An 18475-nucleotide genomic window follows, 5' to 3' on the forward strand; every position below is an offset into this window, starting at 1 on the left:
TTGCAAAGTTTCTGTAGAAATGACTTTTCAATGGATATTAGTGCCAAGCCGGATAAACGTTCTTGTGTATGAGTTGATCTACAGTAGGATTTTATTCTCTTCAACAAAGAAAATGTTCTTTCTACTGATGCTGACGTAGCTGGTATTGTCACAATTAATGTTGCCAATTTAAGGACTTCAGGAATAACTTGGTTCAGCTGGTTTTCATATATGGCAGATAATATTTCATGGATAGGTTTGTTCGAAAAATCAAAGACTTCTGCTGAATATATTACACTTAATTCATTTTTCAAACGTACTTGATCAAAGTGACTGTTATAGGACTGAAATAATTTGTTTAGTGCCTCATTCGGGAAGTTTTCTCTATAAGCAGAAAATTTTTGAGAATCTAGATGTGTGAACTGAAGCTTTCCATAATCAGAAAATCTGTCAGTAATTTCCATGTGCATACGATCTAGTATGCTGTAGTACAGCTGCCTGTATTTCAATTCATCATCTCCTTTTCTTCGCTTTAATGGTGGTTCCATTGTATGGGCTGAAGAATTTTCATTTTCCATATTACTCCATATGGACGGAAACCCACTACGTCTGAACTCGGATATAGTATTTTTATTTAACTTTGATACCTCTTGCAAGTAGTATACTATGTCTAGACTTTTTGTCTGAAGAATATTGTAGAGCACATCTGTATGTGCGAACACTCTAGCATAGACTTCAAGAAGAAATATATTCTGAAACTGTGTGAAAAAATTCAAATATCCTTGAGCCTGCACATTTACAGCATCATCCCAGTTTTCTTCAGAGTCATTACAAATGATATTTTTAAAGAAAGCAGCCCGTTTTTCTCTGTATTCCTTTACTGTATTTATAAGCCGAGATGTAAAATTCAATCTAGTTGGTGCTACTTTTGGGAGTTTCTTTTTCATAAATTCCTTGAGTTTTCTGATCTTTTAGGAGATGATGAGAAAAATGCAGCTAAACCCGACAGTGTTTTGAAAAAAAATGCGGAATTCTGGAATGGATGAAGTAGCTTGTTGCAAAATTAAATTGAGAACATGGCTGTAACAATGGACAAATAGTGCTTGAGTATATTTTTCTTGAACTTTTGTTTTCAAGCCATTAATATTTCCCGCCATAACTGAAGCACCATCGTATGTCTGTGCAATTAACTTATTGCCGACATTGTATTCTGCTGTAACACCTTCCACATGCTGAAACAAAGCAGCAGCAGTTTTGTCCGAACTGACATTTGTGAATCCTATAAACCGTTCTTGAACATTGGCAGTACTGTCGACGTATCTTAAAACAGTGGACAATTGACTCTGATTAGAGCAGTAACTTGTTTCATCAACAACAATGGCCACAAAAGGTTTTATTTTCTTTATCATAATCCCACTTATAGCAAATATTAAGTCATTCTGAATTGCGGGAGAAGTACCACGAAATACTGTTGAACTCTCAAGATGATTGGCCAGTAAATGGTCAAATTCACTTAAGGAACTTAAATATTCAATATAATTTCCTATATTGTCTGATTTCACACTCTCGTTATGACCCCGAAAAGCCAATTCTTGTTTTCCTAGAAAGCAGACTGCGTTAATAAGACGCAGTAAAATCTCCCGATTTTTTTTTCACAAGAGCAATATGTTGGTTGATGTGAGAGCTTTTTGCTTATCTAGCTGTAAATCAATTCTTGTCTTTCCAAAGTTTGCAAAGTTCATGCTACTACAAATATGACCTTTTGATTTGTCGTATTCTAGGACTGCCGTTCGAAGGGAGCTCATATTAGAAAACCCCTCTTTTGACCACACATTAGTTTCGCGGCTAAATAACAAACATGGCCAGCAAAATAGTTTAGACAGTTTAGAAGTACCACACAACCAATTCCACTTACCATATGATGTTGAAGTGAAATGGCGTGTGTACTCACTCTGTTTTTCTTTTACGTCCATGGACAAATTTAACTCAGGAGTTGGTCTTTCCATTTTCACAATTTCAACTTTCTCGTTGTTATGTACGACGGTTAAAAGGCACTTTTAATAAACCTTTTATTACACAGTCATTTTCAACACAAACCTCTCCAGAAACTTGTTCTGCCATATTTTTCACAATATCACTTAATTGGGAAATTAAAAACTTAATAATTCACAATTAATATAACTCTTAGACACTCGAACAAATCACAGATTTAAAATAATGCACTGCAAGAACACAATCACATTCAGAGCTAGCGTACTAAGCGTATTGTTGCTTCGCGCCTGCGAAGAAACCGATCACGAGAGCGGCAACTCACGGCCTACACTGCACAATAGAAACAGAAGGGAGCGGGGGGGGGACGAGCAGTTGTGCGAAGGACAGCGTGCGCGAAACGGTCACAGGCTACCTCACGTAGCAAGCGGTTTCTCCAGCGATGCCGCCTTGACAACTTGTTTCTTTTCGAGAGCAGAGAGCACATATAAATCTAACAATTACTTTAATTTTAATTACTATGGTAAAACTAATAATACAAAATTATTACATTATGTTATATTATAAACTTTTTCTTTTGTAGCCCCGGTAGTCCGCAAAATACGCCCCTGCAGAAGTAGCCTAATGTAACATTTATAAAATAATTGTCCTCTAGTTGTCTAGTACACAAAGAAATTATTATGTTAATCTCTGGCGGTAAAAATTATATTTATAAATATGAGCTGAAGTCTAGATAATTCCTTTACTCTGGCGTAAACGACAGTACTGTATATGATTTCTAATTCAGTGGACACGAATTCCATTCCCGACAGTTTCTTCCCGTAAAGCTAGGGTTGCCTCGGGTTGCAGCCGTATAATGACGATGAATGATGTCACTAAAACGTTGTCATGGAAGTAAAGGAACGTGGTTTAGTAGAAAACGTTGACTGCACTTGTCAGGTAAGAAAGCGGTGCCGCTCTTTGTACGACGGCCGCCAATTCAGATAGCGTTTTTGTACGGTTCGTTGGCAGGAGCGGTGAACTTTTTGTTTATAGTGATTCGAAAAATGACGTACTGAAGTAGAGAGGACGAACTAACAGTACCGTATTTACGTATGGGCCAACATGGGCTATAGCCGAGGGCAGCAAGTCTTGGGGCTGCAAATTTTGTGGACCAGCATTTTTTTTTATATTGTGCTCGAGCTGTGGAAATTTGAGAAATTTAATACACGCACACATATGGCACAAGCGTTTTACATTAATTTGTACATATCCAAACAATAGGTAATTAAGTAATACGTAACAGAAAGTACGGTTGTCTGATTATACGCGTAATATACCTGTGAAGAAAATTGAAGGGTTCCCTGCAAAAAGGAGGTACCTCCACTTTTACGTAATTGCAGAAAACAACAAAAACATTCTAAAAAAATTCAAATTTTAACTGAGCTTCTTTCCTTTTTCAGAGAATGTCTTGGTACCTAGGAGTTTCATTTTATCACTCACTCTTATTACAATCAGCAATCAGGGTGGTAAAATATAAACAAATAATGGAACTATTGTACTCCCTTTTTGCAATAAAAGTGAGTATAATTGGCCACAATTGCACTGAACACTTAGGCCTATATTGTGCGAATATCATAAACTACAACACAAGATATAGCAGATATATATATATATATATATATATATATATATATATATATATATGTATATATATATATATATATACAGGGTGAACCGTAAGTAATGTCATTAATTGAGTAAAGATAAAGAGCGACAAAAAAAAAGTAAAAATACCATTTTTCTATATTTTGAATAGTTTTCCAGAAAAACCTGCATTTTAAAATACATGAATCATGGCATCTTGCAACGCTGCGCGCTGTAACCAACTGAGAGAATACATTCAGTTGTTTTGCTAGAGCATTCCCTTCACCTGGCTTGTTGAAGGTCAAAGCCATTAAAGGTAATAGTTTTTAAACTCGTAAGGAAAAATAAAGACGATCTACCATTTTAATGTTTGTGTTTCAACTGTGTTAGAGAATGGAAAATGAACAATGCTCATTTCATGTTATACAAAATCTTGGAAAATTTAAAATAAAGTCTAAAACTTAAATTTAATTAAAGGGTCAGAGAACACAAACAATAAGGCACGCTTATTTCAAACTCAAGTGAAAAGATTAAGAAATATTTCTATACTCTCATTTCAATGGAATATTCTAAAGATCGTATACAATAATGATACACATTTCACGTTGTACGAGTAAAAACAAAATTGTAGAACATTTGAAACTCTAAAGGAAGGAAATAAATATACGATATGCTTATTTTACGTTAACTAACAAAATTAAAATAGTAATATTATGAAGCAAGTTTATAATGTTATAGTTTATTACGTGAGCAAATGTTATGAAACGTAGTGAGTTTTATTCTTTTACGAATGTAATAATTTTATAACATTATAAATGAATTGCATACGCTATTTTTTACGATAGAATTATAAAACATTATTAATAAAGAAACAACCTCTGATTTATAGGTCTAATTATGTATAGTTTGATATCATGTTCTATGAAGATAGAGCTTGCTATGACAAATTTGATATACTGTATTATAAAACTTCTCTTCTAACCGAGTCGTACTTGAAATCACAGCAGCAACACTAACAATAATTTATAGAAACAACTGTCATTATCAGTATAAATGTAACAACAGTTTCATTTTACGGATATCAGTGGAGTGGTGATTTGACAATGCTACATTGCCACATTTTTGCATGGCTGCAGATAATGATCACAAACTGTATTTACAGTATAATATTCTTCTTGAATTTGGTATTCCCAAGAAACTAGTTCGATTAATTAAAATGCGTCTCAGTAAAACGTACAACAGAGTCCGTATAGGCCAGTTTTTGTCTGATGTCTTTCCAATTCACTGTGGGCTAAAACAAGGAGATGCACTATCATCTTTACTTTTTAACTTTGCTCTAGATTATGCCCCTAGAAAAATCCAGGATAACAGAGAGGGTTTTTAATTGAACGGGTTACATCAGCTGCTTGTTTATGCGGATAATTTGTTTATTTTAGGAGAAAATTCACAAACGATAAGGGAGAACATGGGAATTTTACCTGAAGCAAGTAAAGATATAAGTTTGGAAGTAAATCCCGAAAAGACAAAGTATATGACTATTCTCGTGACCAGAACATAGTACGAAATTAAATTATAAAAATTGGAAATTTATAGTTTGAATGGGTGGAAAAAAATTCAAATATCTTGGAGCAACAGTAACATAAATGCCACTCAGTAGGAAATTAATCGCAGAATAAATATGGGAAATGTCTGTTATTATTCGGTTCAGAAGCTTTTGTCATCCAGTCTGCTCTCAAAAAATTTTAAAATTGAAATTTATAAAACAGTTATATTACCGGTTGTTCTGTATACTCGTAGTTGTGAAACTTGGACTCTGACTTTGAGAGAGGGACAGAGGCTAACGGTATTTGAGAATAAGGTGCTTAGAAAAATTTTTGGGTCTAAGAGGGATGAAATTACAAAAGAATGGAGAAAGTTACACAACACAGAACTGCGCGCATTGTATTATTCACCTGACATAATTAGTGACATTAAATCTAAACGTTTGAGATGGCAGGGCATGCATATAGAGTGTTAGTTGGACGGCCGGAGGGAAAAAGACCTTTGAGAAGGCCCAGACGTAGATGGGAGGAAAATGTTAAAATGGATTTGAGGGAGGTGGGATATGATGGTAGGGACTGGATTAATCTTGCTCAGGATAGGGATCTATGGCGGGCTTATGTGAGGTCGGAAATGAACTTCCGGATTCTCTAAAAGCTTTTTGTAAGTAAGTTACTTCTAACTGTATAATAAAGAAACACTGAACAGCTGAAATGATGTTCGACAGGCACAATTCTGAGTGACGAACTATAAAATCACACTTCTAGTAACTTCACCCAGAAAAGTATCTGTTTTCACATCTAACTTCCTTCAACAGCCAAGGACGCAAATGCTGATTAAGGTTAAAGGCTGGTTCACAATAAACCGGGAACGGAAACGGTAAGGAGAACGAGAACGGAAATGTTGTTAAAATAAAGAAGATGACCGAAAATAGGTCGAAACATGTTAAGAAGGTACGTTAAAATTTAACACAAAGTTCTTATCATACATATTCCGAAGTGATACAGTGTTAAAAGTTATGTAATCAAGATGTATAAATATATTTAAATGTGAGCATTCACAATTAATTTTCATGTTCCCGTTCCCGGCCTCCGGTAAGCTTCTCGTTAATTGTGAGTGTCCACATTTAAATACATTTATTTTAACAATATTTCCGTTCTCGTTCCCGTTGTTGTTTCTGTTCCTGGTTTATTGTGGACCAGCCTTGATACCTAGACACCGACGTTTACCTACTGATCCGGAGCTGTGCTCGGGTGTGTGTTCGATTCCGCTTTGGCTGATTACCTACTTGATTTTTTCCGAAGTTTTGTCTAACTGTAAGGCGAATGTCAGATAATCCTCTGGATATCCTCGGCTTAATCTCACTAAATACCATCTCGCTATCACCAATTCCATCGACGCTAGGTAACCTAGTAGTTGATACCGTGTCTTAAATAACAATAAAAAAAACACACTACCTGTCTGCTAACCATGTTTTTATCTGCCTGCCATTAATCTGTGTCGTTTATTACAGGTGGCAGAAAGGAAAAGTGCTTCTGTTAGCGTCCTTGTCTGCGTGGATCATATTCACTCTTCCACTGGGTTTCATCCAGCCCCCGCCCACATCGTGTATCCTGAAGGAGAATCAGACCTACTATGTATTGAAGACACCCGTGGAACAGGAGAGGATTTACAAGCGCGAGGTGGACAAGAGTGCCCTGTTCATGCTCGTGGACAGCGACCTGCACGGTGGAGGAACGGGCACCGGGCACTTTCTCCAGTCCCGACACACACGATCCTTCCACCAGGGAGTGACAGCAGGACAATCTCCCCTCAATGTACAGTTTGCGGCAAATTATAACAAAGAAGCTCACAGCAATTGGGTGTCTCCACTCTTCAGCTCCATCGTGTACCGCACACAGGTGGGTTTGTTCTAGTTTACAATAAGCAAGAAAATGTTTGTTTCGTGTTTGACTAAGAAGTTTCAGCATTTATGAAGCTATTTTCTTTATAATTTCCATTCTAATAGTAATGAGATGATAATAATAATAATAATAATAATAATAATAATAATAATAATAATAATAATAATAATAATAAGAATAATCTAAAAAATTCCAAAATATGGTTTACTTAACGATGCTCGCAACTGCAGAGGTTATATCAGCGTCGCTGATGTGCCGGAAATTTTGTCCCGCAGGAGTTCTTTTACATGCTAATAAATCTACTGACATGAGCCTGACGCATTTAAACACACTTAAATGCCATCGACCTCGGCCGGGATCGTTTATTTAACAACGCTCGCAACTGCGTCGTTGATGTGCCGGAAATTTTGTCCCGCAGCAGTTCTTTTACATGCTAATAAATCTACTGACATGAGCCTGTCGCATTTAAACACACTTAAATGCCATCGACCTCGGCCGGGATCGAACTCGCAACCTTGAGCATAGATGGCCAGCTCTATACCAATTACGCTACCGAGGACGATTAATAATAATAATAATAATAATATTTTCAGTACTTTCATTTGGCTCACACTATGCATTTGAAAGCAGAAACTGACAGCTTAATTATAACTGCTCAAGATCAGGTAATGAACACCACGCCTACTCAACAGAAGTTATTTAAAATGTTTAACTACTCTTCAACAAAAGATTGATCGATCTGAATGAAGGGGGGAAACAGCAACGTTGAATAGATCAATGGTTGAGCTGTTTGGACTTTTTCCATTACTAATTTTCAAAAATTGTAGCACAACGTTCCGAAGAGTGGATCTCTCTTTGCCGTCAGGTGAAAACCTACTGTGGGGATCGTCAGGTCGGTGTGAAATATCACGGAATTATCCTTTTTAATTCTTCTTTTCATTATCTATATTTAATGTTACAATAGCTTATGGCATGGGTGTTCCGTCGTCGATCAGTCAGACAGGCTAGCTGTTTGTAACGATCCCCATAGTAGGTTTTTCACCTGAAGACGAAGAGAGGGACACTCTTCGAAATGTCGTGCTACAATTTTCGAAATTTAGCAATGGAAAAAGTCCAAACAACTCAACCATTGAAAAGATTGATCGCTGACGCGACATGTTCATCTGCAATGCTAAATTTCATAGAGATTTTCAAGTTCCTGAAGTTACCCACGATCTTTATCGCACTCTATAGCAAACTTTTCGTTCTTTTATTGATCATTCTAATCATCTTATTAAATTCCTGCAAAAAATATATTATCTCCAAGACATGAACGAAGATTACAGCGGGAGAGACATCTTGATCTTAGAAATCTGCCATAAATAGTCAATAGAATCTCTATTGGGAGACATATTCAACATATGTTTTATGTCTGTATTTTATCCGTGTTTTGTTCAACTAAAATGTAACTTATTACAATAAAGTTCCTCTTTAAACAAATATTTAAAAAGAGGGCAACATAATGGCTAAAAAATCTATGTAAGCACAGAACAACTTAATAACAGGATGTTCCATTTTAGCTTATTACTCACGGAGATAAAGTTGAATTAGCCAGCAACCAGATGATGTAAGAGGTATGTTCTATCAAAAGGAAGATGAATATTAAAGTTTAAGTGGAAGAAACGAATCGCGTGAAGTGATTTCAGAAATCAATTTACCGTTGTGCTGTTTAAAAATATTCAGCAATAGACAAAAGACCGATAAACTCAAGAAATAAATTATTATATTTAATTAAAACCTACAAGTAAATAAAATTGAAAAAATTATACTTAGGCCTACAATGAATAATATAATGCTTACAAATGGCTTTTGAGGAACCCGGAGGTTCATTCCCGCCCTCACATAAGCCCGCCATCAGTCCCTATCCTAATCCAGTCCCTACCAACATATTCCATCTCCCTCAAATACATTTTAACATTACCTCCCATTCACGTCTTAGTCTTCCCAAAGGTCTTTTCTCCTCAGGTCTTCCAACTAACACTCTATGTGTATTTCTGGATTCACCCATACGTGCTACATGTCCTGACAATCTCAAAATGTCTGAATTGAATGTTCCTAAATGTTAGATGAAGAATGTAATACGTGTAGTTATGGGTTGTGTAACTTTCTCCATTCTCCTGTTAACTTCATCCCTCTTAGCCCCGAATATTTTGCTAAGCACCTTATTCTCGAACACCCTTAACCTCTGTTCCTCTCTCAAGTGAGGGTCCAAGTTTCACAACTATACAGAACAATCGAGAATAATAACTGTTTTATAAAATCTAACATTCAGCATTTTTGAGAGCAGACTGGATAATAAAAGCTTCTCAGCCTAATAACAAGAATTTCCCATATTTATCCTGCGTTTAATTTCTTCTCGAGTGTCATTTATATTTGTTACTATTGCTCAAGGTACTTGAATTATTCCACAAAATCTATAGTGACACTTATGACGCACAAGGTCGCAATTGGAGTTTTACTCAGGATTCTCATGTTTCCCCAGTACAGGCATTTACATCATTCCATCAACAGCTCATTCAATCATTATATCACCAAACAGTTCTGCGTCATGATTGACAAGGAAAAACACGTCATACGAAGTACAGTAGAGTTCGTATCAACCAGAACGACGTCGCGTCACGATAGGTGAAACGTTCTTGTGACAGCGTTGACCTCCTCGAGAAGGCTTTGCAACACGTACAACAGGTCTCCTCAAATATTTCATGGTACTCGATGCATCTTCTGTGTACTTAATAAGACTGGTAAAGTTCGGATGGCATTCATTTGTATCATCTCGGGGGGATGCGACTTGTGGTGGGGATGGATTTTTTTGCTTTTTCCCCCTCCGGAAATCTCATCCGAGCTTTGCCAGTCTTATTAAGTACACATAAGATTCATTTCTTGGAAATAACGAAACCACGTTTTTTGCAGGCTCCTATGATTTTCACGTAACTGTACGTGGCATCGAAAAGAGTCGTAATGTACCCCTCCCAAAAAGGCTCGATTTTCTTGGGCATTACTGCTGTGAGACACCGTGAACTCTGAAATCACTCACTACTGGTGTGTCACCTCTCACCATACTTTAGCTGTTGTGTGACTCCTGACGCACATGACGTCATTCAAAGTCGTTTCCAGAGATCGGAAACAACCCTCTGTATTAGCAGTAACTCTGTTCACTTTCTAGTCTCTTGTTTTCTTCTGCAATAAGTTAATATGAGCTGCAATAGGTTCTTCTTTCTTCTGGTTCCCTAATCTAATAATTTTTCTTTTTTCCTTCAATATCTTTATTTCCTGTTGCACTTCTCGTTTTTCAGCTCTTCTTTAGTCTGATTTTGTCTAGTTCTTTGAAGATACTCTTCATAGCGTCTTTCAGAATTTCTTACTTAGATCAACATCTTCTGTGTTGTGGGGACCTTCTGTATAGATCCATAGTACCTAATTGCATCATATACTTTCCTCTATGAAATAATACTTCCTTCATATAAGTTTTCAACAAGAAGATATTTATTAATTAAAAACCATTTTCAACTATTACATTACCATGCAGACATTTTAGACACAATTTCACAATATGCCACAGCTCTTGATATTTTTGACTGCAAAAAATAGAAGAAACAAAGTCAACAAGACGTTGAGATGTATGTGTTTGTAAACTTTTCCAAGAACTCTTTGAACTTTTCTTCCAAAACACAATGTGCTTCGGTGCACATGGAACAATATTGAGCCTTTTCTTTCTGCCCAACATCTTCTGTAACTCTGTTTTTAATCATAGAAAATACCTAATAAAAGATTAATGGCCAGTTTTTCCAAGTAATGTTTAATTTGGCTTAACAAATGTTAAATTAACAGCTGATTTATTTTTAACGTTTTGTTAAAATGTTTTCCATTTTTCCAACATAATTTTGTTTAAAATAACCAACACTTAACTTTAACTGTCGTTAATACTATTCTAATTACTCAACAGCAGTTGGTAATGATTTTGCATATATAAGACAACTTCTTATTGGCTGATATTATTATTTAAATTCTGTACTACGGAGTAAGTCATGAAACATGTATAAAATCGTAACCTATTACAGTAGCTATGATTCATACAGTACAGAGAATTGATAAATGAAAGTTGCATTGACTGCTATTGAATAATAATAATTATTATGTATGGTTACATTTTATAATGCTAAATATGAATTTCCGTTTAGAAAAATCTCAGCATTATGACCACCAGTGACAATAATTACACGAATATGTGTGTAGTCAACTGTACAGAAAACCCGAGGAGAATTCCGTATCATATAAAATTCTCTAATTTTGGTTCATGTATAAATTATATGTAATTTCGTCCTAAAGAAGCAATTGCTGCTGAAACATTTTATTATTTACTCACTGCGTATTTTGAAGCACTATTGACATCGGCTATAGTTGAAGAGCTAGTAACATAGAATCTAGAGTTAATAGTAGCTAGTGAATTGGAACAAGTGGCCTATTTCAACTAGGTAACATACAACTGAGTTTTATTTTAAGACATGAAAGTGATTATTATAACTACATACCGGTACCTAAGAAATATTAGTAAATTAATACATAATGTGCATTCAAACATAACAAAACTTAATTGGTATATTAACTTTCATTTATTAGAATTATATTATAGCTAGTGATAAGATATGTTTGCACTGGCTTAAAACAGAAGCGAAAGAGCTGGATTCTTGGAATTTATAATCGTTTTCTTTCCGATGGAAATTTAATTTTCCAGCAGGATAATCACCCCGCGCACACCGCCATAAACGTTCAAAGACGGTTCACGAAAAACCATGAAAAAGAGGATTGACAAATATCGAGACATCCCACCTCAAAATCCAGATCAGTTCTGGGATCAAGTTCTGGTTACCTGGGAAGATTTCGCTAAGGACCAGAACTATTTCCGCGATCTGGTGGACTCAATGCCCCGAAAATGCCAGGCAGTGATAGACGCCGATGGCATGTGGACAATGTATTAGAGCCACATGTGTATTTCTTTTATTTTTCTTTAATTTGTTTGTTTATCTTTGTTTTATTTCGGGAAGAAAATTGATCTCCCAAGAGTTTTTTAAATTCTCCTAGTGGAGCCAGAGTTGCGAAATAATAAGTTCCACTGCACAAAATTATAAAAATGAAGAAAGGTAACATGTATAAAAATTAGTTACGTTAAAAAAAAAGTTACCGCCGAGAACCGAACACGGGCACCTGGGATGGCAAGCCAACACGCTACTGACTACTCCATCGGGTTGTCATTACGTAACCAGCGCGACGAGGCACATATAGCTGCTAGGCTTGAAGTCTACGGACAGCTCACATACAAACGTAATCGTGTAAATATTTCAATGTTCAGTACTAGTTAATGTTTCATTTGGACTGATTTACTGAAGCTTGGTGAAACCGTCCCTTACTCTAAACACTCCTCAAAGAGAAACATAACATGTTACTTTCACAACTTTTGTCTGAACAGCTGTGTTGTTATCCGCCATGTTTAACTGTTTGTTAAATGAGTTAACGGCCTGAAATCCTACATTTAAAGTTAACAAACGGTTAAGAAACTGTTAAGCCAAACTGGTGTTGAACAAATGGAAAAACTGTATTTAACAAACTGTTAACAGTCGTTAAGTCTTCTAACAATACTTGGACAAACCGGTGCACATGGAACAATATTGAGCCTTTTCTTTCTGCCCAACATCTTCTGTAACTCTCTTTTTAAACATAGAAAATACCTAATAAAAGATTAAGTCTTACTTTTCCCTGATCCGACTGTTTGAGAATAATAATTGGGCCCAAGGAGGACAACGCTTGGACAGGTTTATATTTTAAGGAGTATCGCTCAAGTATCTTTCCTATCATTTTTCTTAATATCTACTGGCATTCCATTCTGAATTGAAGAATTCTAGCTTACAGATACAACACCTCTCTAAGAAGTTTCTCAGTTTGAAATCCAATATCAACATTTCTTAACCCACGCAGATTTGTTTCATAATTTAAATCAAGACAAAGGGTGTTCTCAATTGTGGTAGGCATTGCATTTCGTTTTACAAATCGTTTCATTACATTCTTGATCAGATTCTGTAAGTCTGAGAATACGTAAGGAGTAAGTGGACTTGAGATTTGATATTTCTTCAAGAAAGACTCACATTCAGATGATAGTGTTTTAAAGAAGAAAAATATTGTCCCTCAGTTAACCTTCATTGGAACGATCATTCAATATTCATATTTTTGACAGACTCTTAGTGAAATTCACAAAAATTCACTGACTCACGATATTATAAAAACAAATTATCTGACCAATTTTAATGTCTCTGACATTCCCTGACCTTCACTGACTTTCAAGGTCTGTGGGAACCTTGTTGTCTTGTATATTCACTGTCTTAATCGGTTGTTTAACGATACTATTATCAACTGCGAGATTATTTGGCGTCGTTATAATTGGTAATAGTGAGATGTTACTTGGCCAAATAAGTCTGAGGATTTACCACAGGATAGCCTTAAAATTAAGAAAAACCTTAAAAATTCAGGTAATCATTACAAGCATGATTGGAACACAAACCCGAGTGCAACACCGGAAAATTAGTCAAGCTAAATAACCGCTCACAGTTTCATACAATTTATTCACCAGTTTATGAACAGCTGTGAGATTTGTAACTTCTGTTAGCTGGAAATATTCCCTGAAATCATCTTGGAACTTTCACATGCTGTTCACTCCCTTTTTCACACAATTTATTCATCAGTGAGATTTTTAACTTCTGTCAGCTGGGAATATTTCCTAAAATCATCTCTGAAATTGCATGTGCTGTTCACTCTGATTTACGCAGTTTATTCATCATATCATGAAAATCTGTGAGACTTTTAACTTATGTCATCTGAAAATCTTTCATGAAATAATCTCAGAACTTTTACGTGTTGTTCATCTCCCAGTTTCATGCAAGTAATTCACAAGTTTGTGAGCAGTTTTTGTAATAATCTTTCACGAAAACATCTGTGAAATTTCACATATTGTTCACTCCCTGTTTCACGAAAATTGTTCACATCATGAAAATCTGTGAGACTTTTAACTTATGTCATCTGAAAATCTTTCATGAAATATTTTCAGAACTTTTACGTGTTGTTCATCTCCCAGTTTCATGCAATTAATTCACAAGTTTGTGAGCAGTTTTGTCATAATCTTTCACGAAAACATCTGTGAAATTTCACATATTGTTCACTCCCTGTTTCACGCAATTTGTTCACAAGTTTACGAACAGCTGTGCGACTTACAACTTCTGTCATCTGAGAATATTTCGCGAAATTATCTCTGAACTTTCACCCTACTAATTCACTTTCTGTTTCATGCAATTAATGCACCAGTTTCTAAACAGCAGTGCGATTTGTAAAAGTAACTTTTATCTGAGAATATTTCATGACGTCTCTGAAAGTTCATGCGCTGTTCACTCACTGTTTCAAGCAATTTATTCACCACCTTATGAACAGCTGTGCTATTTGTAACTTTTGTCATCTTAGAATATGTCATATTTCTGAACTTCCACATGCTGTGTTACCTTAGTTGTAAAAATATTTTTTATGGACTCTGAGTACTTTCAGCTGGGATTGTGAAGGAAAACAGCACGTAAGAAGTACAAACGCAACTGAACTGACCACGTAACTTTGACCCTAACACATCTCTCTGTGCTAACGCTCTCGTGGACGAGACAAATGCCACGTTTTGGTAACCCGTTCAACTGTTTACCTGTACAGTACATGAACCTTCTGTATTAACACAATTATTAAAGAAAATAGCAGATCATCTAGGTGCACGGCTAACCGTGCTATAGTAATAATAATAATAATAATAATAATAATAATAATAATAATAATAATAATAATAATAATTCGACAAGCAAGATCTGATAAATAACTTAATCTTCATCTATGTACAGGACATCCAAAAAGCCTTCTTCCTGCTCCTTCTACTGGTGATAATAGGCGAATTCTTCAGTGCCCCAGCCATCACTCTAGCGGACTCAGCTGTCATCACTCTCCTTGCCGAGGACGCTGACCGCTACGGCCACCAGCGCATGTTTGGTTCTCTTGGCTGGGGACTTGCTATGTTCTTCGTGGGCATCGCTCTGGATCACTCTACTTCGTTCCCAGATCACCCGTGTGGGCCAGACGCTAAGGAGAAGAACTACACAATCTGCTTCGCGACATTCTCCGTGTTGATGGGCGCTGCTCTCATCACGGCCACGCAGATCACGTTCAAGTATGACTTCCCTCCAGAGCCGGACCCCAGCACGCAGGAGAAGCAGCCCCCGGTGCTCACGCATGAGGACGCGATGCAGCAGCAGCTGGCACAGCAGCTCAACCTGCCTCAGCTGGCAGACACCAACAGCATACCCATCCCCACCAAGCCACCTCCACCCCAACTAGAGGTGAGCGCATATCTAAAAAATGTCAGGTTGTAGTACAACATTCTACATACTTCTCAATCATGTCACGTAATTGACTGCTTCCATTCTTTTCACCATTCCTTACTAGATGCATTGTAGGCCTACTCGTAATACATGTAAACCACTGTTACACATATAGCTTCTGTTCTACACCAGTGCAACCTGATTTAGCGTCCCCGAATTCAAATGATGGAACAAATATTTAAGTTGTATTCATTTTTTAAATAAACATAATAAATGTGTTGTCGTGATATACCGAAATACATAAGATATTTTCGTGCAGGAATTCTGCATTATCATATAATGAATGGGTGGAGCGGAGAAAAATTCTCTCCGGCACCGGGACTCGAACCCGGGTTTTCAGCTATACATGCTGACGCTTTATCCACTAAGCCAAACCGGATTCCAGTTCCGATGCCGGATTGAATCCTCTCAGTTTAAGTTCCACCTCTTATTTTCTCTTTAAGTGTCCAACCCTCATGCACCATCACAGATGTATGACAGTGGCACAATGTCCAACACATTCATTGTATTCATTTTTTTAATAAAGATAATAAATGTGTTATTGTGATGTACCGAAGTACATATGATATTTTCATGCAGTAATTCTGCATTATCATATAATGGATGGGTGGAGCGGAGAAAAATTCTCTCCGGCACCGGGACTCGAACCCGGGTTTTCAGCTCTAAGTGCTGAATCTTTATCCACTAAGCCACGCCGGATTCCAGTTCCGATGCCGGATTGAATTCTCTCAGTTTAAGTTTCACCTCTTAGTTTCCCTTTAGTGGTCAACCCTCATGCACTGTCACAGATGTGTGACAGTGGCACAATGTCCAACACATTAAGAACCCGAGTTCGAATCCCAGTGCCGGAGAGAATTTTTCTCCGCTCCACCGAGCCTTTATCATATAATAAATGTATGTTTTTCCATCAGTGACTGAAGGTTTAATCGACCCACAGCTCGTGTTTTTTTCAGGCGAGGCATGGTTCCACCTGACTGGTCGTGTAAACGTAAACAATCAAAACACTCGCTATTGGCCTTCTGAAAATTCACATCGTGTACAAGAAATCCCTCTTCATGATAGGAAAGTTGGAGTCTGTTGTGCTGTTAGCGCAAGACGAATAATCGATCCGATTTTTTACGAGTAGAACACATTTTGTCTACTTTTCATTGTTCTTAAATTGAGCATTTTAATTACTGTGAGGTTAAATATCGTATATACCGGTAGAACAAATTAAATCAGAAACATTACAGTGGTCGAACTTAATAGTATCAATCAGAATGTGTTTTCCCAACACAACGCTTGTTTAGCCGAGGGAGGAAGACATTTCCAACATCTTCTATAAGGTGTGATTTTATACACGTTTTAAGTACGAGTGCAGCCGGCTGCGACATGCCCAGCCGCCGAGAAGCACAACACCGCAGCAGCGGAGCGGTCAGTACAGTCATTTCCCATAACTATGGTCCTGGAATACAACTATGGTCCACGAGACAACCATTCAAATTGTGTACTCCATAACGTAGTACCTCGTTTATCTATATTTTTGCTGTACTATAGTTTGAAGTCAAGCCACTGCAGCTATCCACGAACAGTCTATGTTACTTTTACATTGTTCTTTGAATTGTTGTATCGTGGACCATAGTTGTGTTCCAGGACTATAGTTGTGGGAAATGACGGTACGTATAATAGAAGTCCTGTATTTTATTTCTCATATAAAGCAGGTAGTCCTTCGATCTCTTCAACTGTCATGTTGCAACATTACATTCTTCAGTAACCGCCGGGCGTTGAGACTCAGGTGGAGTCACGAACTCGGTCAAACGTGAATGCACTAAACTGTTCTATCGTTGATCGGTTGCAAGACTGCAGCCAAAAAGTATACCAGTGACGGCAACAGTGTTGCCAACGCGATTCTTAAAAATCCGCTAAGGTACAGAGCAGAAACCGCTAAATTGCTATATTGTCAATGTAAAATAAGATTATTTTACCGCTGTGCGTGTTAAAAAAGACCGCTAAATCCCTATATGAGCAATAGAAATTTCATAAATTTTACCCGCTAAACTAACACTGAAAAAGGCTAGATCTAGCGGGAAAACCGCTGAATTGGCAATACTGGCGGCAAATGTTACCCGTAAGAGCTTTTCATCAGGGAGATGTACAGTTTCAAAAATAATAATCCCCCTGAATTTTCTAAGTTCCAGATTCAACGCATTGTGCATGCTTAGTTCTCCAAAGCAGTAATACAAACGAGATCGCTTTGGCAGTTATTGAGATTCATTTTATATCGTAATAGTAGATGGATATTTATAAATAGAGCAGTGAAATAGAATGATGGTAAACAAAATTAACCTGCATATTTAACTAAAAAAATTCTTTGCTCAACAGTATCCGAATCCTGAACTTTGTACTCTGAGAGCAACTACGTTAGCACAGAGCTACAGGAATGTTTCCGATGAATTGTCATAATTAGAGCCCCGATGTTTAAGCATTTATAACAGTTAAAATAGACAGGCAAAAAAAGGCAATAAAACGTAAAAAAGGCACAATAAATTTTGAAAAAGGCATTATAAATTTTAAAAAGGCATAATATATTTTATGCAATAAATTTAAAATAACTCACATTTTTAATTCGTAGTTGACACATGTTCATTTATATAATACTTTTTTTCGTGATTAACTGTCTTTCCACAAACCTTACATAACAAAACTGTTCCATCGGTTGAAAACACATGGGCACCAAATTCACTAACTAAACATGAAGTTTACTTTTAAATGGTTTACTGAATTTAGGCATTCTAGCTAACCAATCTCATATCTTCTGTCACCCGACAATAATTGACTGTTGCTCACTCAAATTTCTTTCTCCTACAATAATAAACACGTGTAGCACAAAATTGTACAGTAAGATTTGAAAATATGAAAGCGAATAATTAAAAATGCTACGTGATAACTTCTATGAGAACGAGCTTAATA

General features: G+C 36.6%; 1 protein-coding gene across 3 annotated transcripts in view; it reads left to right on the plus strand.

The window, feature by feature from the left end:
- The window catches only part of jef (major facilitator superfamily domain-containing protein 6 jef), a 113865-nt gene that overhangs the window by 70015 nt on the left and 25375 nt on the right, over window positions 1-18475 (plus strand). For all 3 annotated transcript variants that reach the window (XM_069830849.1, XM_069830850.1, XM_069830848.1), the window contains exons 2-3: window positions 6647-7034; window positions 14993-15484. In XM_069830849.1, coding sequence (XP_069686950.1) covers window positions 6647-7034; window positions 14993-15484 — 880 coding nt within the window. The remainder of the gene's footprint in view (window positions 1-6646; window positions 7035-14992; window positions 15485-18475) is intronic.

This window comes from Periplaneta americana, chromosome 7 (genome assembly GCF_040183065.1).
Source record: "Periplaneta americana isolate PAMFEO1 chromosome 7, P.americana_PAMFEO1_priV1, whole genome shotgun sequence".
In the NCBI taxonomy this organism is placed as follows: Eukaryota; Metazoa; Arthropoda; class Insecta; order Blattodea; family Blattidae; genus Periplaneta; species Periplaneta americana.